The sequence below is a fragment of the Mobula hypostoma genome, chromosome 9, assembly GCF_963921235.1.
Source record: "Mobula hypostoma chromosome 9, sMobHyp1.1, whole genome shotgun sequence".
In the NCBI taxonomy this organism is placed as follows: domain Eukaryota; kingdom Metazoa; phylum Chordata; class Chondrichthyes; order Myliobatiformes; family Myliobatidae; genus Mobula; species Mobula hypostoma.
Genome location: NC_086105.1, coordinates 28,078,321 through 28,102,935, shown reverse-complemented (window position 1 = coordinate 28,102,935; position 24,615 = coordinate 28,078,321). Strand labels below are relative to the sequence as shown.

The window sequence follows — 24,615 nt, the reverse complement described above, 5'->3', positions numbered from 1 at the left end:
TTGAAGTGCAAGTACAGGCTGGGCGAGCGAATTGTGGGAAAGGAGAAGAATTATTTTAACAGATGAGGAAAGACTGAATGGCTGTTTCTGTGCTTTTTATTAAGTTGTATTAGCTCTGATCGGCATAAACCCTGAGCCCTAAAACAAAATGACAGTCCATCAGGAAAATTAATACTGTAAGTGTAATTTCAATAATCAAACTTGTGCTTCCAATTCAAACAATCAATTGATTTTGCTCCCCAGTTTTATTTTTTTGCAGACCAACTTTAAAACTCATTTACATGGGCCTGCCACCTCATAGACAATTGCATTTCTCCTAATACAATATCAAGTGACTGGAAGGTTCCATTATATATGCAAAAATCTCCTCTCTGTTCTTTGACAAAATTGTGTACTTTTACAAAAATGTTTATAATACCCTTTTTTAATATTCTTAGGGCACAATTTTCAGTCTTGATTTGGAAGAAGAAGAACGAGGAGACACCATGGACGAGAACAGTGATATTTATATCTTAACTTGTGACAACTCTGGTCAAGTAAGTCCTCCTGAACCACTCACTGTTACCAGTTCCTGGCAGGCAGCTAGTTTGCCAGCATCATTGTCTACTAGTCAAAGCTGGCAAACTGAAGGTCTGCCCGTTTCACTTGGAACAGAGTCTTGGCAACAGCTATCAATAGATCCAGAAGACATGAAGAGCTTGGACAGTAATGGTGGTGGTGAAGAGAAAAGTGAAAACAATTCTTCTAATTCTGATATTGTTCATGTAGAAAAGGAAGAAATTACTGAAGCTGTTGAGAGGCAGGAAATGGAGGTAAAGACTACTGAGCTTACAGCAACAGTTGAGTCAGAACCACAATCTGCACCACAGACAATGTCAGTGGAGGTTCAGCCTTCTGTTGGAATGCAGAAAACTGATCTTTTATCAGGACTGGACCCAAAAGCAGTCTCTGATGTGGTGGAAAAAACTCCAAAAGCTGCAGAAAAAATTGTATTGGAATCTGGTGAAATGCAACAGTCAACATCTCAGCAAGAAATAACAAAGCAATTAGATGAGACTAAAAAAGGGGTCTGGCAAGATACCCCAAAAGCTAAACTGGAAAAAGAAGTTCTTGAAACGCGGGAAAGAGTTGAAACGACTCCACTAACTGAGCCCAAAGTTACTAAGGAGATCATTCCTGCAAAAACAACCACGTCTGTTTTGCTTTATGGTGGAGCTGCTGCGTTTGCAATGCTGGCACTTGCAGTGGGAGTAGCTCTCACCTTGAGAAGAAGATTTTAATGTGAGCAGTTTATTGCTGAGCAGAGTAATTAGGAAGGCTTTCTATTCTACATTTGATTTGTGACCGTAATTGAGTATTTATTCAGTGGTATTACAAAAAAATATGATCAATGAGGTAAACTATTAATAAGGGTACAAATGCAGGACAGTGTTAACACTGAGAAAATATTAATGGTTCATGGTGTAAAAAAAATTGTGGAATACATGACATTGTATGCAATAGAAGCTTTGATAATAATACTAGTACATTAACAAATACCTAAATATTAAGGCACTATAGCGGAAAGGAGGAAAAGAACGTTCAGTTATCCTTTCTGGAAACTACAATGAGTGTCCTGGTTAACAGAAACTTTTTATATAATTGGAAATGATTCTTATTTACTGCCATCTTCATTCATAACTGAGGAAAACTAATTTCTAAGTGTTTTAAAAGTGCATTAGTGTTGGATATTATTTCTATCATGAATCCTTTCAGTTCTGCCATGACCATTTATGTAAGTTTTACTTCCACTTGTATATTGTATTTCTCCTTGTCCCACTTGCACTTCAGTTTATTTCTTGGAATATTTTTCATTAACATAAATTAAGAAATTTATTGCTTAACATTTGTATTAGGTTAAAACTAGGATATGATTTAGTTAATTTACTATATTAACACTGTTGATGCCAGATCATCTACAGGTCCATCAGTCTGGTTTTGCCGAGTTGAAAGCACTGTGTTTAAACTTTTTTCAAACATGTGAGTACAGATGGCTCAGATGTTTTCAAGTGAGACGATAAAAAGAAAATGATGTCAGCAGCAACTGCAGGTGGTTTTCCAAATGCTGGTTTTGCATTTTGTACTGAAACTGTAAACAATAAAATATGGATTAATTTGCGGTGTAACATTAATTTTGATACACTAATTTAAGTTCAATTTATTGCATTAAGTGTAAAATTGTTCAGTTCTCCCCACCCCCACATCCTCTCCATAGAAAGTAACAAAATGTACAAAAATTGCTTCGCCATTCGCTTTCCATTTAGTTACTAGAGGATCCACCTCTTTTAAAAATTGAGTTAACTTTTAATTACAGTAGTGCTCTGGAATTAGTTCTGAAACAACAAATGTCAGCAAAAGGCTATTGAGACCCTCTTGTTCACTTTGCCATTGAGGTTATAGCACTGAGGTGAAAGATCAGCATGTATGGATATATCCCTCCGTGGTGCTTTTTAAAAAAAAATAGGTCTCTAAGTATCTGCCTCAAATATATCCATGATTAAGCTTCACAACCCTTGAGGTGGATATTCCAAAGATTCACTAGCTTCAGCGAAGAAAGCCCTTCTTATCCTTATCCAGAATGACTTTTTTGACAATATGGCCCTGCATTGTGGCTATCTCAACCAGGAAAACCATTCTCCCTGCCATTTTGTTGAGATTACATCCCATTCTTAACTCTACAAAGTCCAAAACAGGTATGATCCCATTTACTCATATTTTGTTTTACAATTCTAATTGCTGGTACCTCAGATGTAAGATAATGTGAAAGAGTATATTTGAGGCAAGGGAAGCAAGTGAGGAGGATGAAATTTTCCAAATATAATGTTATTTTTCAATTCAATTTTAATACCATAGACCAGGCTTTCATGAGTTTCTTACCATCTCTCCTGAACAAATTGCCCAGTAATTGTGCTTGTATTTTTTTTTATTACTATGATAACCACATTGAATTTCTTTGGAAATTTTAAGTTATTTGTGATGTTCAAAATGTTTATCATTATCAGCATCAGTTAGAGCTCAGTTTCAAAGCTCTTTATTTACTTGACTCTTTCCATTGATTTTTTAAAAATTGAATACATGTTTATGTTATGCTGTCAGTGAAAACTTGGACCAACATATGAGTAATCTGCTATCACATTATCAACAAACTCATTTAAGACTACAACCATAAGATATAGGAGCAGAATTGGGCCATTTGGCCTATCGAGTTTCTCCTCTATTTCATTGTCTGATCCATTTTCCTTCTCAACCCCAATCTACTGCCTGCTCCTTCATGCCCTGATTAATCACGAACCTATCAACCTCTGCCTTAAATATACAGAAAGTCGTGGCCTCCACAGCTGCCTGCAGCAGCGAATTCCACAGATTTACCACTCTCTGGCTAAAGAAATTCCTCCTCATCTCAGTGCTAAAAGGATGCCCCTCTATTCTGAGGCTGTCTCCTCTGGTCTTAGACTCTCCCACCATAGGAAACCACCTCTCCACTTCCACTCTTATCAAGACCTTTCATCACCCTTGTGTTTCAATGAGGTCACCCTCATTTACAGTATGTTGTGGTGTAGTTTTGTTTTTGCCAACACAAAAAATTTTTCCCCCAAATTCTTTTGCTCGCACCAACAATCCCAAACAATGCCACGTGCTCATTATAGTCTTCAACAATTTCTGTTAATTCATGTTTCCTTGTGTTTAAATTAACTTAAATTTCAACAGAATCTTGTTAATAATTGTATTATAACTGTATTCCATTTTTCCATGTGTTTAGGTAGTATTAAACCTGAAGAAGTTCTAGATCCAATACAAACAGAACAGTAAGTAAGTTATCAACCTGAAATGTAACCGGTCTCTCTCCAGGTATTCCTGACCCAAGAATCTCCAGTACATTTTTTTAAGGTTTCCAGTGTATGTAATTTTGTTTTTGTTCTGCTTGAATTAAGTAAACCAAGACAGCCGCCAACCTTTCAGTCAGTTGTGCTTCCTGCAATTCAATAGAATCATGGTTGGCTCATTTGATTTTGGTTGCAGTTTCCTGGACTAACTCCCAATTCCCTTGCTTCCATTCCAAGTCCATTATTTGCTGTTTCATACCTGGGATTAACATGGCGAGGAGAATTTTCCCCCGTGGAAAAACATGAAACAGAAACATAATTAAACTGTCATTTATATTGAGTATGCTTGAGTCTACACTTTGTTGAATCAGAGAATTCTAAAGGTTTTTATGCTTTTGTGTAAGTCTCTCATCTCAAATCTAAATAGTCAGGGTCTTAAATTCTTGCCATCCACCCCAGCAATCATTCACTCAACCTTTTACAAGATCACCTCTCATTTTTCTTTATTTAAATTGGCCCAAATCTTTATTTTTCTTTACTTCTTTACTTTTATTTATTCTTTACTTCAAGAGGTGAACGTATCAATCCTCAAATGGAGGCAAAAAACTGCAGAGTATTGTGTCATTACATCAGAACACTACAAAGACAGCTTTAATGTTAGTTACATCTTAAAAAATCAGAATTAATCACATTTGCCTTCATAAAAAATAGTTGGCAGAATCAAAATTGCTCGTGCTGTTACTACATTCTTAGTTCATAATATAACACTAACTGCTCTAATCATTCTTTCTTAAATTGGTATTTTCTGCTTTTCAAATCTGCTGCAGCTTTTCCATGAAGGAAATTCTGGAAGTTTGAAACAACTACCCAGCATCTATGTAGCCATCTATTTTATTACAGTGAGATGTGGGACATTGGATGAATAAGATTTAAGTTTCTCCAGAACCATCTTTTTACTGCATTTAAGTTCCTCTGTGCTAATCACCTACAGTAATGAAAGTTTCATTGTGTTCGTTTAATGCCTCATTTATTTCCCCTGCATTTGATCTATTTGCTACTCTTTTTGCATAGCATTTCTCCATTATTTTTCAGTAAACTCATTCTACCTCTATCAACTTTAGGTCATTTCTCTTCCTAAAAACTCCCAACTTTTAGCAATTGACAAAATTAAGCTTCAAACTCATCAATTCCCCTTGGTTAATGTTTTGCTGAGAGTTTTGAAATGTCTTTAAATGTCTGCTTCTATAGCTGAAAGCAAATATTTTTAATTTGATTTTACCCCCTCTATAACACTCAAGCCAATTCGTCCTTTAAGTGGCTTTAATAAATTTCATATCTAATTTTTGATACAGTTCAAAAGAAGGTTTTTAAAATTTCTAATAATTACATTCTGCCCGATCTATCATTTTTCCTAGAAGTTCCCTTGATACAGGATCACTCTTGACCACGTTTCATTATTTGATATCTTAACAGACTACTCTAGGTTGTTTTGTTGCTCCAGGAAACTTGTGTTATGAACTTATCCTCTGAATTTCTTCAGCCATTCTGATTTTTCCCATTTTTTAAAATAATTCTATTATTTGGCTATTGTGTAATTAAATTTGTTCAGATATGTCATGGGATAAATTTCTATCATAGATCAAATAATTCTAATTCTTTCACCAGCAAATGTATCCTTTTTTTGTGGAATTCAGAAATTTGCATACATTAACAACTGTGCTAATCCTTAAGATACCTTAATAGGTGTTTGTCATACTGCAAGATCCAAATAAAATAGAAATGCAAGTGTTTGAAAATGAAGGAAATCAACCACAACATGTATTTATTAGTTTTATTTTGCTGAGTCACAGAAGAAGCCACAGAATACTTGTTGGCTCATCTAACCACCCAAATGCAAACTATTAAATTTAGAAGTTATACAGTAAACAAGTTCAACATTTCTTTGTTTGGATATTTCAGTTAAAGTTCATTATTCTGGCACATTTGAGACATTAATTGGTCTGGATGGGTAGACTTCCCATAGCAGATTTTAGTTTTCTCATATTGTGACACTTGAAAATGTTGCACAATCGTAAATTTTCCAGGGAGTCTAAAGAACTTAAAAAGGCACGGCCAACCAGGCGCCGAGCAATTGGAATTCCCGAGTAACTAGATAGAGAATTGTTGGGAGTTTTACTACACTTTGACATACATAATACAAGAAATATCATTAAGATCCTTCAAACTTAATGTGTTTTGGAATCACTTTAGTAATGGAATGGACTTTAAAAGTAATGCATTTAAAAGAGATTTTAATAATGAGACTTTTTTTTAAAAAAAGCCTGTAAAACTTTTCCAGTTACCAGTAATTTTAAAATCAGTAAGTCTTTGGCTAGGTCGCCGATAACTATTGTAAATTTCAGTTATTTAATTCTATGTTATTATTCAAATGAAATGACAATTGCAATGTAAACACGTTTAAACATGGGAAAACCATCAAGTAGAACTGTTAACAACAGGAATTCTGCAGATGCTGGAAATTCAAGCAACATACATCAAAGTTGCTGGTGAACGCAGCAGGCCAAGCAGCATCTATAGGAAGAGGCGCAGTCGACGTTTCAGGCCGAGACCCTTCATCAGGACTAACTTCAGTTAGTCCTGACGAAGGGTCTCGGCCTGAAACGTCAACTGCGCCTCTTCCTATAGATGCTGCTTGGCCTGCTGCGTTCACCAGCAACTTTGATGTATGTTGTAAGTAGAACTGTTATCCTGTCACATGTAGTTTCAATGCAAGTTGTCCTGTAAAGAAAAAGGAAATTGGGTTTACTAATTGTGTAACAGTATAAATAGCTATGCAAATTTAGATGACAGCTATCTACAATCCCAACCATTCAGTGACTACAATGAAAAAGTGATCAGCCACCTTCTACTCAAAGCGAAGTGAATTACATATAGCCATCTACATAAAGCAGGAGCATGTCCATTACCCATGTGGAAATAAGGAAATCATTCTTATTGGAATGTTTGAAGTGAAAAAATTAGTCCAAAAAAAAGTTAACCTAGTCAAATTTAGGTTCAGCTTGGTTCTAGTTTACATACTGTAGGTCAATATGGAGTTTAAGGGAATAACAACCGTAACCGCAAAATCAAATAGAAAGAATCCTCACAAATAATGTTTAGCTTCCAAGTCATTTCAACGTGGTCAACCTTTTGAGACGTGTTTAAGCCAAAGAAGGACATGTTCTAAGCTGCTATTTCAATAGCAGGAGAACAATATATCCATTTTCCAGATGAAGAATTAAGCTGAATGTCTTTCTCTAGTCTGCCTACAAATAAAACAATGGCCTGGGGACTTCTGCTGTCCTAGCTAACATTTTTACTGTTCAACCATTACCACAACATACATTTGATGATTATTTAACTTCTGTACCCCTACCTTCTGCAAATTAGTTGCCAAATCTCTCCTGTTATGCATCAAAATAAAACATTTAATTGGCTATCAATTGCCTGGAATTTGTCGTCTTTAATCAATGGAAAAATGAGAGCAGTAAATGTCGAAGCACAAATCTGCAGCAAACAGCATACACCCTCACATCCACCACCCATTTCATGGCTGATGTCTCTGCAGCCATTCAGTAGTTTAACGATTTGAATACCAGACATAACTCTACTTATTCTCAGGCGGGATTTGAATTCCATTAAAACAGCTGGATAGTTAACTTTTTTAAAAAACACTTTGGAAAATTCAATTGTCTTTCAGAAGGAAACCTGGCACCCTAAACCAATTAGGTATGTTAAGGCCTAGATAGGGTAGACATGCAGAGCATGATTCTAAAAGTGGGAATGACTAGAATGGATTTTAGCACAGAGTCAGAATAGAAGCATGTCCCTTTAGAACAGAGATGAGGAATTTCTTTAGCCAGAGGGTGGTAACTCTGGAATTCATCACCACAGATGGCTGTGGAGGTCACATCATTGGGCATAATCATAAGGGGCATTGAAAACGTCATTCCTTTTCTCAGGGAAGGGGAGTTCAAAACTAGATGGTTTAAGGTGAGAAGGGAAAGATTTTAAAGGGTTCCTGATAGACACGTTTTTTCACACACAGGGATCAGGAAAAGGCGGGATTGTTCTGAGAGCTGGCATGGACTTGACGGACCAAATGGTGGAATGGCGGAGCAGACTCGGGCCAAATGACTTAATTCTCCTCCCATATCTTATGGTCTTGTATTAAAAGCAGAGGTTGATAGGTTCTTGAATAGTAAGGTTGTCAAAGGTTACGGGGAGAAGGCAGGAGAATGATGTTGAGGGGACTAATAAATCAGCTGTGATAGAATGGAGGAACAGACCAGATGGGTTGAATGGCCTAATTCAGCATCTCTGTCTTATGGTCTTTTAAAGGACCAATTCTAAATTGTCCTCTAGGTTGCTCATCCATTTCTGGTGGACGGAGGGAAATCAGTGACAGATAATAGATGCAGCATCATTTTTTATTCCCATGAGCAAAACAAAATCCCTGCAAATTAACATTACTGATTCTTCCGTTAAGGCAAGCTGAAGACTCAAAAGCCTTGTCAGTGCTCATCTGGCTTAAAAAATGTACTTTTATCACTATGGTCTCAAATTGCCATTTGGTCAAAACTGCTTGTCCTGCTGGCTTTTGGTTGCACTTGATTTCTGGTATCTTTGCTCACAAGATTATTCTACTACACTTTCAAATTCTGTATTTGTACTGTATTCAGTTACTTGCATTGGTTTGCCAATGATCTAAGTAGCCCAAATCAATGTTCCCCAATGTTCTTGGCTTACATTCCTCTATTAGATTGCCATCAACAGAAACTATATTAAATATTTTGTTGTTTTCCTACCATCTGTCAGTACCACACTGATCAATTCAATGATGCCAATTTCTTAATGTTATTTATTCAATAGGAAAGAAACTTACCCATCCTCCTATATTCTGAATGTAACCTTGAAGCCTTGTGGTTATATACCGTACAGTGGTTCTGAATATGCGAGGCAGCAATTGAGGCCGCTCCAATACAGTCTTTTCTAACAGCAGGAGTGTCAGTAACAGAACACCTTTCTCCCTTGGCATATCTTGAACAATATTAGTCCTTTGTTCGGTCAAGCTGTTAATTATGACTGACAAAGTCGTAGTTCCATCCTGATTTAATTAAAAATACATGATTTAAAATGTAAATAGCATTTAAATACAATTAGTGTTAATTACATTTTTAACAGGTTAATAAAATTAAAAGGAAGTTGGAGGGCAAAGAGACCATAAATATCCTTCACATGATCAATGTGGAGCCAAGGGCTGAGATGAATATTTCACCTCTGTATTCACCACGGATAAGGGAAGATAGTGGGATCGGAGAGGGATATGTACATAAGAAATAAGAGCAAGAGTAGGCCATCTGGCCCGTCAGCCCTGCTCCGCTATTCAATAAGATCATGGCTGATCTGGCCATGGACTCATCTCCACCCACCTGCCTTTTCCCCACACCCCTGAAATCCCCAACTATGCAAAAATCTATCCAACCTTGTCTTAAACATATCTACTGAGGTAGCTTCCACTGCTTCAATGGGCAGAGAATTCCATAGATTCATTACTCACCGGAAAAAGCCGTTCTTCCTCATCTCCATCCTAAATCTACTCCCCGAAATCTAGGCTACGTCCCCTAGTTCTAGTCTTTCATAATTGTATATGTTTCTATAAGATCTCCTCTCATTCTTCTGAATTCCAGTGAGTACAGTCCGAGGCAACGCAATCTCTCCTCATAGTCTAACCCGCTCATCTCTGGAAATCTACCTGGTGAACCTCCTGCATCGCCTCCAAGGCCAGTATATTCTTCCCCAAGTAAGGAGACCAGAACTGCATGCAGTGCTCCAGGTGTGGCCTTACCAGTACCCCGTACAGTTGCAGCACAACCTCCCTGCTCTTAAATTCAATTCCTCTCGCAATAAAGGACAACATTCCATTTGCCCTCTTGATAGCCCACTGCACCAGCAAACCAACCTTTTGTGATTCATGCACAAGCACTCCCAAGTTCCTCTGCACAGCAGTATACTGCAATTTTTTAGCATCTAAATAATAATCTGCTCTTCCATTTTTCCTTCCAAAATGGATGACCCCCCCATTTACCAACATTGTACTCCATCTGCCAGACCCTTGCCCACTCACTTAATCTATCTACATCTCTCTGCAGACTCTCCGTATCTTCTACATAATTTGCTTCTCCAATCAATAACAAACTTAGATACACTACAGTCGGTCCCCTCTTCCAGATCATTAATGTATATCGTGAAGTTGTGGCCACAGCACCGACCCCTGTGGCACACCACTCACCACTGATTGCCAACCAGACTAACACCCATGTATACCAACCTCTGCTTTCTAGTAAAGGCATCCGTTAGTCTTGCGAGACCATGGATCTGCGCCTGGAAAGTCTTCACTCCCCAGGGCGCAGGCCTGGGCAAGGTTGTATGGAAGACCAGCAGTTGCCCATGCTGCAAGTCTCCCCTCTCCACGACACCAATGTTGTCCAAGGGAAGGGCGTGAGGACCCATACAGCTTGGCACCAGTGTCGTCCAAAAGCAATGTGTGATTAAGTGCTTTGCTCAAGGACACAACACATGTTGCCTCGGCTGGGGCTCGAACTCACGACCTTCAGGTTGCTAGTCCAATACCTTAACCACTTGGCCACATGCCCACACCCATGTATACCAACTCTCTGCTTTCCACACCCATGTATAGAACATAGAATAGTACAGCACAGTACAGGCCCTTCGGCCCACAGTGTTGTGCCAACCCTCAAACCCTGCCTCCCATATAAACCCCCACCTTCAATTCCTCCATATAACTGTCTAGTAGTCTCTTAAACTTCACTAGTGTATCTGCCTTCACCACTGACTCAAGCAGTGCATTCCACACACCAACCACTCTGAGTAAAAAAACCTTCCTCTAATATCCCCCCTGAACTTCCCACCCCTTACCTTAAAGCCATGTCCTCTTGTATTGAGCAGTGGTGCCCTGGGGAAGAGGCGCTGGCTATCCACTCTATCTATTCCTCTTATTATCTTGTACACCTCTATCATGTCTCCTCTCATCCTCCTTCTCTCCAAAGAGTAAAGCCCTAGCTCCCTTAATCTCTGATCATAAGGCATACTCTCTAAACCAGGCAGCATCCTGGTAAATCTCCTCTGTACCCTTTCCAATGCTTCTACATCCTTCCTATAGTAAGGCGACCAGAACTGGACACAGTACTCCAAGTGTGGCCGAACCTAAGTTTTATAGAGCTGCATCATTACCTTGCGACTCTTTAAACTCTATCCCTCGACTTATGAAAGCTAACACCCATAAGCTTTCTTAACTACCCTATCCACCTGTGAGGCAACTTTCAGGGATCTGTGGACATATACCCCGAGATCCCTCTGCTCCTCCACACTACCAAGTATCCTGCCATTTACTTTGAACTCTGCCTTGGAGTTTGTCCTTCCAAAGTGTACCACCTCACACTTCTCTGGGTTGAACTCCATCTACCACTTCTCAGCCCACTTCTGCACCTTATCAATGTCTCTCTGCAATCTTCGACAATCCTCTACACTATCTACAACACCACCAACCTTTGTGTCGTCTGCAAACTTGCCAACCCACCCTTCTACCCCCACATCTAGGTCGTTAATAAAAATCACGAAAAGTAGAGGTCCCAGAACAGATCCTGTGGGACACCACTAGTTACAATCCTCCAATCTGAATGTACTCCCTCCACCACGACCCTCTGCCTTCTGCCTTCTACAGGCAAGCCAATTCTAAATCCATCCGGCCAAACTTCCCTGGATCCCATGCCTTCTGACTTTCTGAATAAGCCTACCATGTGGAACCTTGTCAAATGCCTTACTAAAATCCATATAGATCACATCCACTGCACTACCCTCATCTATATGCCTGGTCACCTCCTCAAAGAACTCTATCAGGCTTGTTAGACACGATCTGCCCTTCACAAAGCCATGCTGACTGTCCCTGATCAGACCATGATTCTCTAAATGCCCATAGATCCTTTCTCTAAGAATCTTTTCCAACAGCTTTCCCACCACAGACGTAAGGCTCACTGGTCTATAATTACCCGGACTATCCCTACTAACTTTTTTGAACAAGGGGACAACATTTGCCTCCCTCCAATCCTCCAGTACCATTCCCATGGACAACAAGGACATAAAGATCCTAGCCAGAGGCTCAGCAATCTCTTCCCTCGCCTTGTGGAGCAGCCTGGGGAATATTCCGTCAGGCCCCAGGGACTTATCCGTCCTAATGTATTTTAACAACTCCAACACCTCCTCTCCCTTAATATCAACATGCTCCAGAACATCAACCTCACTCATATTGTCCTCACCATCATCAAGTTTCCTCTCATTGGTGAATACCAAAGAGAAGAATTCATTGAAGATCTTGCTCACTTCCACAGCCTCCAGGCACATCTTCCCACCTTTATCTCTAATCGATCCTACCTTCACACCTGTCATCCTTTTTTTCTTCATATAACTGAAGAATGCCTTGGGGTTTTCCTTTACCCTACTCGCCGAGGTCTTCTCATGCCCCCTTCTTGCTCTTCTCAGCCCCCTCTTAAGCTCCTTTCTCGCTTCCCTATATTCCTCAGTAGATCCATCTGATCCTTGCTTCCTAAACTTCACCTATGCTGCCTTCTTCCACCTGACTAGATTTTCCACCTCACTTGTCACCCATGGTTCCTTCACCCTACCATTCTCTATCTTCCTCACCGGGACAAATTTATCCCTAACATCCTGCAAGAGATCCCTAAACATCGACCACATGTCCATAGTACATTTCCCTGCAAAACCATCATCCCAATTCACACCCGCAAGTTCTAGCCTTATAGCCTCATAATTTGCCCTTCCCCAATTAAAAATTTTCCTGTCCTCTCTGAATCTATCCTTTTCCATGATAATGCTAAAGGCCAGGCAGCAGTGGTCACTGTCCCCCAGATGCTCACCCACTGAGAAATCTGTGACCTGACCCAGTTCATTACCTAGTACTAAATCTAGTATGGCAATCCCCCTGGTCGGCCTGTCCACATACTGTGACAGGAATCCGTCCTGGACACACTTAACAAACTCTGCCCCATCTAAACCCTTGGAACTAATCAGGTGCCAATCAATATTAGGGAGGTTAAAGTCACCCATGATAACAACTCTGTTATTTTTGCACCTTTCCAAAATCTGCCTCCCAATCTGCTCCTCTGTATCTCTGCTGCTACCAGGGGGCCTACAGAATACCCCCAATAGAGTAACTGCTCCCTTCCTGTTCCTGACTTCCACCCATACTGACTCAAAAGAGGATCCTGCTACATTACCCACCCTTTCTGTAGCTGTAATAGTATCCTTGACCAGTAATGCCACCCCTCCTCCCCTTTTTCCACCCTCTCTATCCCTTTTAAAGCACTGAAATCCAGGAATATTGGGAATCCATTCCTGCCCTGGTGCCAGCCAAGTCTCTGTAATGGCCACTACATCATAATTCCATGTATGTATCCAAGCTCTCAGCTCATCACCTTTGTTCCTGATGCTTCTTGCATTGAGGTACACACACTTCAGCCCTTCTACCTTACTGTCTTTACACCGTTTATTCTGCCTCTCTTTCCTCAAAGCCTCTCTATATGTTAGATCTGGCTTTACTCCATGCACTTCTTTCACTGCTCTATCGCTCTGGTCCCGTCCCCCTTGCAAATTAGTTTAAACCCTCCCGAACCATGCTAGCAAACCTACCTGCAAGGCTATTGCTCCCCCTCGAGTCCAGGTGCAACCCATCCAATCTGTACAGGTCCCACCTTCCCCAGAAGAGATCCCAATGATCCAAAAATCTAAAACCCTGCTCCCTGTACCAACTCCTCAGCCACGCATTCAACTGCCATCTCCTCCAATTCTTACCATCACTGTCACGTAGCACTGGCAGCAATCCTGAGAATGCCACCCTTGAGGTCCTGTTCTTCGGCCTTCTGCCTAGTTCCTGAAACTCACACTTCAGGACCTCATCCCTCTTCCTGCCTATGTCATTGGTGCCAACATGTATCACGACTTCTGGTTGCTTTCCCTCTCGTACCAGGATGTTGTGCACCTGGTCAGAGATATCCCAGGCCCTGGCACCCGGGAGGCAACAAACCATGCGGGTGTCCTTCTCATGTCCATAAAATCTCCTGTCTGCTCCCCTGACTATAGAGTCTCCAATGACGACAGCTCTCCTCTTCTCCGTCCCACCCTTCTGCACCACTGGGTCAGACTCAGTGCCAGAGGCCCTGCCACCATGGCTCACACCTGGTCGGTCGTCCCTGCCAACAGTATCCAGGACGGTAAGCTTATTATTCAGCGGAATGGCTACAGGGGTGCTCTGCACTACCTGTCTGCTCACCTTCGCTTTCCCCCAACGACCTGTTTCCGACAGCCTAGGTGTGACTACCTCCCTGTAGCTCTCATCTTTGACTGCCTCATTCTCCCTTATGAGTCGAAGGTCATCCAGCTGCTGCTCCAGATTCCTTACATGGTCTTCCAGATCGCCCAGCCGTATGCACTTCTGGCAGATGTGACTCTGTGGGAGAGGGGCGTTCCCCCAAGACTGCCACATCTCACATGAGAGGCACATCACCGTCTCAGGAGGCATTGTAAAGACTAACTGTGAGCTAGCTTGTCCTCCGCCTCTTCTCATCGAAGCCTCTCGAGTCAAAGCCTCAAAGCTCCACTCCTTCACTGGCCCACTCACTCATTTAACTATCATGCTCTCTGCTACCAACTCTCTGCTTTCCACACCCATGTATACCAACCCTCTGCTTTCCACACCCATGTATACCAACTCTCTGTTTTCCACACCCACGTATACCAAACTATCTGCTTTCCACACTCCATCAGAATTGAAAGTGTCAATTTAGACAACAGTTTGTGGGTTCTCAATTTGACAGGTTCAGTATGTTTTTCAAAAGAAAGTGTGCCAAACACCCAATTTCATTAAAATACATAATTCAAAAGTAAATAGTATTAAATGCAATTAGTATTTATTAAATGTTTAACCTGGGTTAATAAAGCAAAGTAGGAGGGCAAAGAGGTAGTATTCTAACCCACATTCTCCAATAACGTTCATTGCTTAAGTGTTCAGTTTTCAAACAAGAGAGGAGTTGGAATCAAGCAGATTTTTAATAAATAAATTTAAATGTCATTCATTTAAAATACTCAAAGCCAATTAAAACCATCTCAATGAGATTCACCAAAGTCATTATTTTAAAGTTTCTGCAGATTTGCTTAGGAATATATATGGATGTTACAGTCACTGATGATATTTATTGCTCATGCTTAATTGGCCTCCAGATGGCAGTGGTGCGTCACCTTGTTGAATTGTTGGGGGGGGAGAGAGAGATGCAGGATATGTTGGTTGATTTTAGCTGCCTCTTTCAATTCAAGGGCATTTAGGGACAGACAATAAATGCTGGTCTTAATCCTTTAAACTCTGGGATTTTAAAAAAACAGATCCAATTATAAGTTTACAAGTCAAAATATCGTGCAACTAGGGGAGGAAAATGTAAAGTTCAAAGTAAAATTTATTATCAGAGTACATACACGTCACCACATACGACCCTCAGATTCTTTTTCTGTGGGCATACTTAAGCAAATCTAAAGAATAGTAACTAACCTGTAAATAGGTGCTTACCTCTTGGGACCGAGGTCCTTCATTTGCATGGATAAGTTCTCCAACCACATTAGGATTAATGTCTCGTTCCAACCTATCTCCCATTTGAGCTAAGCGTTCCCCTATGTCTCTGTACAATTCTTCATCAAAAGGAGCTCCTGGAAATAAAATAACAGGTATATTAGTTTTAATTTCGATTACCAACAACTGAGTATTAAATACTCTTTTAGTTACAGCAGTTGTACATTTGATATTTCACTTTTTTTTTGTTTTTATAGTATGTTTTCACTGGAACCAGCATCAGTGCACAAAACCTCATTATTGAGATGACGAGATTAATTTGCAACAATCCTGCATTCAACTCATTTCTATATGCCAAGTGTTTTTTTTAAATCACCACTGTGTGGAGATTTTTATAAAATTTCAAATTTACCTTATTACAAAAATAAATACCAGAAATCTGAAGTTAATAAGTTATAAATGTTCACTAAGTCAACAGACACCCGCGGAAAGGAGGTTAGTCTTACAAGCTGATGAACAAATGATCAGTAATATGCAGGGAGATGATGAATTATATCCGTAGAGAGAAACAGCTGCAGTTTCAGTCTGACGACCTTTCACTGGGCTTCTGATACAAGGCCAAGTATCTGAAAAGTTAACTGTTTCTTGAGTTATTGCCTAATCATTCAGCATTCTCGTTTCAGATTTGCAGCAATTGCAATAATTCTACCTACCTTCCCACACTACTTTTGTTCTCGTTTTCATTCACCCTATTTCCTTCTGTTTATGCCTCCTCCAGGCTGTGATAATAAGTCTTCACATACTCTCGACAGATCCTTTAATGATTTGTCTCAGTCTCCAAACTATGGCAGATTCATTTTGCCTTTCCTCAAATATGATGGAAAAAAATACCATCCTCTCTTTTTTTTTGTTCCAAGTCCATTACTCCCTTGAATCCAAACTTTTCACGGCCTGACAGGCATGCTCTCTATGCTATTATCCTCACTCTGCAACTTTAGCTTCAGCATTTTTTTTAGATTAGATTATGAGGACACGCAGTCCTCTTTTATTGTCATTTAGTAACGCATGCATTGAGAAATGATACAATATTCCTCCAGTATGATATCACAGAAACACAGGACAGACCGAGACTGAAAAACTAACAAAAACCACATAATTATAACATATAGTTACAACAGTGCAACAGTACCATAACTTGATGAAGAACAGGCCGTGAGCACAGTAAAAAAGTTCAAGGTCTCTCGAAAGTCCCGCATCTCACGCAGACAGAAGAAGGAAAAAAACTCTCCCTGCCATGCCCGACCGCAGTCCGACTCTGAGTCGTCTGAAAAGTTCGAGCCTCCGATCAGCCCTCCGACACTGAATACCAAGCACCATCTCTGCCGAAAGCTTCGACCCCAGCCTCGGTAGCCAGCAGCAGGCAAAGCCGGGGATTTTGGGGCCTTCCCTCCGGAGCTTCTCGATCGCAGAGTAGCAGTGGCAGCGAACCGGGCATTTCAGAAGTTTTTCTCCAGGTGTTCCTCTGCTTCTCACGTCTGTCTCCATCAAATCAGAATTGTGCACGGCCCCTACTTAACAACTGGCTGTTCAGTTTGAGCTCAATGGGAAATGTGTCAACCATTTTGGAGAGAGTGAGCAATTTCAAGTTCTTGGGTGTCAAGATCTCTGCAGATCTAACCTGATCCCAACATATCAATGAAGCTATAAAGACAGCAAGACAGTGGCTAGACATTAGGAGTTTGAGGAGAATTGGTTTGTCAACTAAAACAGGGGTTCCCAACCTTTTTTGCACTTCGGACTGGTTTAATACTGACAATATTCTTGCGGACCAGCCCACCGGGGGGAGGGGTGTTCAAGTAGGGTTGAACTCACCTCAACATGTCTTTTACAGTTTAGGGTCGCCAACTTTCTCACTCCCAAATAAGGGACAAAAGTAGCAGCCAAATCCCGGGACACTTTACCCCAGGAAAGACTACCATGACCATGAAGCCTTGCGCACATGTATGATGTGCACATCTGTGAACGTGCTGATTTTTTCCCCACAAATCAGTTTATTATATCTACTTTATATAGGCTGTGTATTTATCATATCATTCCTGCTTTTACTATATGTTAGAGTTATTTATTGTCGGTTTTATGTGTTATTTGGTATGATTTGGTAGGTTATTTTTTGGGTCTGGTAACGCTCAAATTTTTTTCCCATATAAATTAATGGTAATTGCTTCTTCGCTTCGCGCCATTTCGGCACGAAAGGTTTCATAGGAACGCTCTACCTTAGCAGGGGAAATACGGGACAAGGGCGGTTCCATATGGGACAAACCAATTTAGCCCAATATACGGGATGTCCCGGCTACTACGGGACAGTTGGCAACCCTATGTTCAAGTTCAACAATGCGTGACAGGGAATGAGGAAGGGTGCAGCTGACTCATATCGTTTCCTCATGGCCCGGTAGCACATGCTTTGCGGTCCAGTGGTTGGGGATCGCTGAACTAAAACACTTGGAAACTTCTACAGATGTACCATGGAGAGCATTCTGACAGGCTGCATCACTGTCTGGTTTGGGGGGGGGGGTGCTACTGCACAGGATCAAAAGAAGCTACAGAAAATTGTAAAATTAGTAAGCTCCACCATGGGTACTTGGCTCCGTAGTATCCAAGACGTCTTCTAGGAGCAGTGCCTCAGAAAGGAATATATAGACAGACACACACACACACACATACATATACAGTGGCATGCAAAAGTTTGGGCACCCCTGATCAAAATTTCTGTTACTGTGAATAGCTAAGTGAGTAAAAGATGACCTGATTTCCAAAACGCATAAAGTTAAAGATGACACATTTCTTTGACATTTTAAGCAAGATTACTTTTTTATTTCTATCTTTTACAGTTTCAAAATAACAAAAAAGGAAAAGGGCCCAAAGCAAATGTTTGGGAACCCTGCATGGTCAGTACTTAGTAACACTCCCCTTGGCAAGTATCACAGCTTGTAAACGCTTCCTATAGCCAGCTAAGTCTTTCGATTCCTGTTTGGGGGATTTTCACCCATTCTTCCTTGCAAAAGGCTTCCAGTTCTGTGAGATTCTTGGGCCGTCTTGCATGCACTGCTCTTTTGAGGTCTATCCACAGATTTTCCATGATGTTTAGGTCAGGGAACTGTGAGGGCCATGGCAAAACCTTCAGCTTGCGCCTCTTGAGGTAGTCCATTGTGGATTTTGAGGTGTGTTTAGGTTCATTATCCTGTCGTAGAGGCTATCCTCTTTTCATCTTCAGCTTTTTGCAGATGGTGTGATGTTTGCTTCCAGAATTTGCTGGTATTTAATTGAATTCATTCTTCCCTCTACCAGTGAAATGTTCCCCGTGCCACTGTCTGCAACAGAAGCCCAAAGCATAATCGATCCACCCCCATGCTTAACAGTTGGAGAGGTGTTCTTTTCATGAAATTCTGCACCCTCTTTTCTCCAAACATATGGTCGAAAAGTTCTATTTTAACTTCATCAGTCCACAGGACTTGTTTCCAAAATGCATCAGGCTTGTTTAGATGTTTCTTTACAAACTTATGACGCTGAATCTTGTGGTGAGGACACAGGAAAGGTTTTCTTCTGACGACTCTTCCATGAAGGTCATATTTGTGCAGGTGTTGCTGCACAGTAGAACAGTGCACCACCACTCCAGAGTCTGCTTAATCTTCCTGAAGGTCTTTTGCAGTCAAACGGGGGTTTTGATTTGCCTTTCTAGCAATCCTACAAGCAGTTCTCTTGGAAAGTTTTCTTGGTCTTCCAGACCTCAACTTGACCTCCACTGTTCCTGTTAACTGCCATTTCTTAATTACATTACGAACTGAGGAAACGGCTACCTGAAAATGCTTTGCTATCTTCTTATAGCCTTCTCCTGCTTTGTGGGCATCATTTATTTTAATTTTCAGAGTGCTAGGCAGCTGCTTAGAAGAGTCCATGGCTGCTGTTTGTTGGGACAAGGTTTGAGGAGTCAAAGTATTTATAAAGCTTTAAAATTTGCATCACTTGGCCTTTCCTAACGATGACTGTGAACAAGCCATAGCCCTAACAAGCTAATTAAGGTCTGAGACTTTGGTAAAAGTTATCTGAGAGCTCAAATCTCTTGGGGTGCCCAATCTTTTGCATGGTGATCTTTTCCTTTTTTTCATCTAAAATTGTACAAAACAAAAATAATACACTAATCTTGCTAAAATGTTGAAAAGAATGTTTCATCTTTAACTTTATGACTTTTGGAGATCAGTTCATCTTCCACTCACTTAACTATTCACAGTAACAGAAATTTTGACCAGGGTGCCAAAACTTTTGCATGACACTGTACATATACACACACATTTTTATATATATTTACACACACACACAGATTTACTGTAGTTGATATATATACTTTTTTTGTTTAAATTTATCATGTATTGCGTAAAGTTAACAAATTTCACGACATATACCGGTGATATTAAACCAGATTCTGATTTATTTCCTATATTCAAAGCATCTATGGAAAAAAATACAGTTGACTGTACTTTTCTCCATAGACGCTGCCTGGCCTGCTGACTTCCTCCAGCATTTTGTGTGTGTTGCTTGGATTTCCAGCATCTGCAGACTTTCTCTTATTTGTGATTTAATTTTGTACATTTGTCAGATTATAAATATTTTGTTTAACAATTTATAATGCAAACTTCCTTCTTTGATACATTGAACTTCTTCAATACCTATGGTGACCAAATTGCACTGTGCTTTTGACTCCAAAATTCCCATGTACAGTACAGGTGTTAATCAGAGAATACCAACTGTGGCACAATTTACTCAATATTTTATCAAACTGCAATATTAATTCTTATATTCACTTTATTTTCTTCACCCTGCACCCCTAGTCCCTCAAGAAGAAAAAAATGCAAATCTTCAATATGTTTAAAGAATATCTTTAGGAATACTAAGTATGTTATGGTAAATGTTTTAATGATAATCCTATTGGGTATTTCTTCTTCAAAGTCGTTAAGCTTTTTGATCAAGCAAGCACTTCTAAAGCTGTGTCATTGCAGTTTAGTATGTTATGGTACAGATCAACCAAGTTCACCCCTATGCATTGTTTCATTATAGATTTCAAATATACATCTGTGTGTAAAGAAAGATACATGCAGATGAGGTCGTCGGTGCCCCTATATACAACCCTTCAGAAAAGTGAGCACTGCAGCAACCCATCTCCAAAATGACTTCCTCAGAAGTTATCGGTGTTTCTCAAAATTCTTCCCTATTACTGATCCAATGCTTTGGAATAATTACCACCCAAATTGGAATTTCTCTTTTTAAAAAAATGAATTTGTCAATATTAATACCCAAGTTTCCTTCTCAACATCCTTTATTTTTCTGTAAATTGTCAGGCAGTCCACTCAAATTAAAGCATTTTGACACAACATGAAGTTTTGCAACAATGGTCTCATCTTACTTTCTCAAAAAAGAATCAGTGTTAGGAAAAATCAGCTATGGCAAGTCACGGAAAGGTGCTGAACTATCAACAGTTTGGAGGGTGAACATTCCTAAATCGTTGTTGTAAGTGTAAGTAAAAAAAATCTATAGCTCAGATTTTTTATAGTCTTAACCACTCAATAGATAAACTTCAAAATTGACTATGATTAGATGCAATCAATGTGAAAGTGCAGGCAAAATTAGCCATTAAGTTATTAATATTCTTAGCTACTTCCTGCATTTAAATACTCTATACGTTAGAATATTAGTACTGGCACCTAGATTCGAGCAATCTAGTTTATGTATTTTTAATCATCAGGAATATTGGAACATTGGCCAAATTTCCACAGTATAACTAGAACTAGAGTCACTGTTGCTCAGCAGAAACTCCATTTCCACCAGGCTGCTCGCAAAGTTACCATTTAGACAGAAGTTATCTCAAACAAGAGGATGTAACTACCAGAGGCAGGCAAGGCAAGTAGAAATTTCTTCTTGCAGGTGGTGAATCAGAATCCTCTGCCCCAGTGGGTGTCAGAACCGGGATCATTAGAAGTATTTAAAGTAGAGGAATATAATAAATGGTTATAAAGAAATGGCACAGAAAAGGAGAGGAAATGAGGCCTACATTGATCATTTATAAGCCTACACACTGGCAAGGCAGGCTTGAAAGATCTGCCAGCCTACCCCTACCCCTATTCTCTTCTGTATATCAATATCAATCAAGAATAGTATTAGGGCAAACATTCTTGCATTCAACTTTACATACAAACATCAAAGATCAAATGCAACATATTCAGGGTGAAATTCACAAGAACAGAATTTGAAATAAGACAAGGCTTAAGATGCTCCAGTCAGGCGACACCCGTGGTCCTGACACTTCAAAGTTACATCTGTACCAGGTTTCAAGCTCAGGGACAGGTAGACAGAGGGGTAGAAAGAACAAGTTAGCGGCTGGCAGGGTGGAAGTGGGAAGTTTTTCAATAGAGGAAGGGGCAAGTACACACGATCAACAGTTGGGTTCTCTGGATTCACACGAGTGCAGCAGCAGATTCACTTTCAGCGCCAGCTGCTAAGGGAAAAAGGGATACAATGATGGCAACCCACTGAATACAAAGTATGGTGCTACAGGTGGTGAGGACAAGAGGAGCCATAATTTGGTTCAGGAGGTGGGGGTTAGAAGGGAAAAGTGTCCCAGAAGCACTTACAGTAAATGGGTTAAAAAACAAAGGTGCACAGCAGAATCCTCAGCAGGGGGTGAAGGGAGACATCAATATGATATGTGACAGAGCTTGGAAAAATGGGAGAAAGTATGCAATCAAAACAGCTGAAAATGCCAGCAGGTTTAGGGTAACATCATATTTAGTACCTTCAACCTCTATGGCTGAACGCGAAGATGAAGAACAGCAGTGTCCATCGGTCTGAATATTATCATCATCGGACGCTAATTCTTCTCGGACATCTTTCTCTAATTTAGAAATCTCTTCCTCAAGAATGCGATTTACAAACTTCTTTGTTTTAAGAAATGTCAACAAAATGCACCGCGTTTGCTTTTCAAACAATAGGTCAGTCTCCGAGGGCATGTCCAAAGCGTCACTTGCTCCTGCAATCCAAACAAACAGAAAATCGTTAGGTTTTTAAGATACAAGTGAAAGTCATCTGGAAGCAACAGTCCGTGGTTGGGGTGGGTTACTTTGGAGAAAGCAAGTAATTCAAGATAGGGTGATCAATCCATTAGGCAGATATGTCTATATATGTCTACTACTTGTTTTTTTTTAAATAGGGAAGTGCTATAACCGGAAGCTAAACAGTTCTGCGTTTTTTTCCTAAGAAATCTCAGAGCGTGTAAAATAATTAACAAAGCAAACTGCTTGCAAATGCTCTGTCATTAAACTTTGCATAAATAACCCTGGTCCCCCATGTACGCGGCTACAAGACCGATGGATAACACCAGATGCCCGGAAAAACAGCAGTTCCGTTACTCCGACCCACAAATAAAAAAATATTTTCAAAACTCAGCAGGCCAGGCAGCATTTGGAAAGAGCAAGTCAGCATTTGGATCTGCGAACTCGGTCTCCCTCAGTTTCCGAGAGGAGTGTCGAGGCCATTGCCACTTTATGGGAGCCACCAAAGTCTGCGCAGCAAAGGCGGGCGACAGGAGAGAAGTTCCCAGTCTCCAAACTTACTAAAAGCGTTTTCATAAAATACAGTGTACAAATGTTAAACCTGGCTGCTGATCGACGTGAAGCAATCCTGCCGCCTTGTCCCTGGTCACCTTGCAGAGGGCGCGTCACGTTTGTCCTCACGACACCGAGCTCCCGGTCGTGTCTCCCCGCAGTGCGCGAACCATAATGAAACGCCGTGAAACTGTTACGAGACCGATGCTCCAGAGCGCAGGCGCACGAAACTTCCGCCGGTCTGCGATCGCCGTGTGTGGTACTTTCCCAACCCTTGCCCGAATTATTGTCACGTGTACTTAAGTACGGTGAAAAGCTTGCCTTGCGTGCTCGCTGTACAGTGTTTTTGTATGACGGGATGCAGAATAAAATGTTACAGCTGCAGAGAAAGCACAGTGCAGGTAGATATTACGGTGCAAGGTAAGGTCGATTCTGAGGTCCAGAGTCCACCATATCTTCAAAGGGAATCATTCAGTAACAGCGGGGTAGAAGCAACCCTCGAGCCTGGTGCTTTCAGGCTGATGTACCTTCTAACGGGTGGGAGAGAGCAGAAGAATGACTGGGACGGATGTGGTCTTTGATTGTGTGAGCTGCTTTACCGAGGCACCGAGTCCACGATGGGGAGGCTGGTTTCCGAGATGTATTCCACAGTTCTGCATTTTCCCGTGCACACGGGCAGAGGGAGCACGGGCCTTGACGGGGACAAGCAACATTTCTTCCTCGGGAGCCTAGAGGCGTTGGTGAGCTCTCTCGGTCACGTGGTTGGACCTGGACAGGCTGTCCCAAGAAGTTGAAGCTCTCAACCTCAGCATTGTTGATATGGACAAAAGCATGTGCACTGCCCCTTTGAGAAGGCAAGTTTTGTTTGGCTGACATTGAGGTTGTCCTGACGCCATGTTCCTAAACATTCTATCCTTTGCTTGCTCTCCTCCGTTTTAACGGGTTCTATAGGGGCTCTTTGTTTCACGGCTGCCTGGAAGGAGACGAATCTAAAAGCTCGTGTATACATACTTTAATAATAAACATACTTTCAACTTCCTGTACTCCGACTCATCATTTTGTGGATGATTATGCAATGCTATTATCTTGTAGGTGGAGTACAGGAGTACCTGGCCACTCAGTCGTGAGTGTATATTGATTAGAGTGGGGGGGTGGCTAAAGACACAACCTCAGAGAGCACCAGTGTTAAGAATAATCCTGGCCTATCCTTCCTGACCAACAGAATGCAAAGAGAAGCCAACATTCACAAGGCCAGTCAAAATCTGAAACTAATGATTCCTTTAACTTGAGTAGCAAAACCCCCTGACACTGAGCCAGATGGTGAAAAAGTGACTCGCCTTATTGAAACATCGGCTGACATGGAAAAACAGCGTAATTTAGGCGAAAGTGCAGCACAAGAATTCAGGTTTCT

General features: G+C 40.8%; 2 protein-coding genes across 5 annotated transcripts in view; one reads left to right on the top strand and one right to left on the bottom strand.

The window, feature by feature from the left end:
- Positions 1–2,183, top strand: part of bcl2l13 (BCL2 like 13) — a 56,253-nt gene extending 54,070 nt beyond the window's left edge. For all 3 annotated transcript variants that reach the window (XM_063057944.1, XM_063057943.1, XM_063057945.1), the window contains one exon: positions 438–2,183. In XM_063057944.1, coding sequence (XP_062914014.1) covers positions 438–1,280 — 843 coding nt within the window. In that variant the 3' untranslated portion in view covers positions 1,281–2,183. The remainder of the gene's footprint in view (positions 1–437) is intronic.
- A 4,329-nt stretch (positions 2,184–6,512) lies between these two features.
- On the bottom strand, positions 6,513–24,245 carry LOC134351588 (BH3-interacting domain death agonist-like). 2 transcript variants are annotated; one of them, XM_063057947.1, is made up of 5 exons: positions 23,303–24,245; positions 22,397–22,630; positions 15,556–15,692; positions 8,788–9,009; positions 6,513–6,641 (listed from the first exon to the last, which is right to left on the bottom strand). In XM_063057947.1, the coding sequence occupies exons 2-5, from the start codon at positions 22,608–22,610 to the stop codon at positions 6,627–6,629; spliced, it is 588 nt and encodes a 195-aa protein (XP_062914017.1). In that variant the 5' UTR covers positions 22,611–22,630; positions 23,303–24,245; the 3' UTR covers positions 6,513–6,626. The 2 variants fall into 2 exon arrangements, with proteins under 2 accessions (XP_062914017.1, XP_062914016.1); XM_063057946.1 differs by having other exon boundaries at positions 23,254–24,244.
- Between the last annotated feature and the right edge of the window lie 370 nt (positions 24,246–24,615).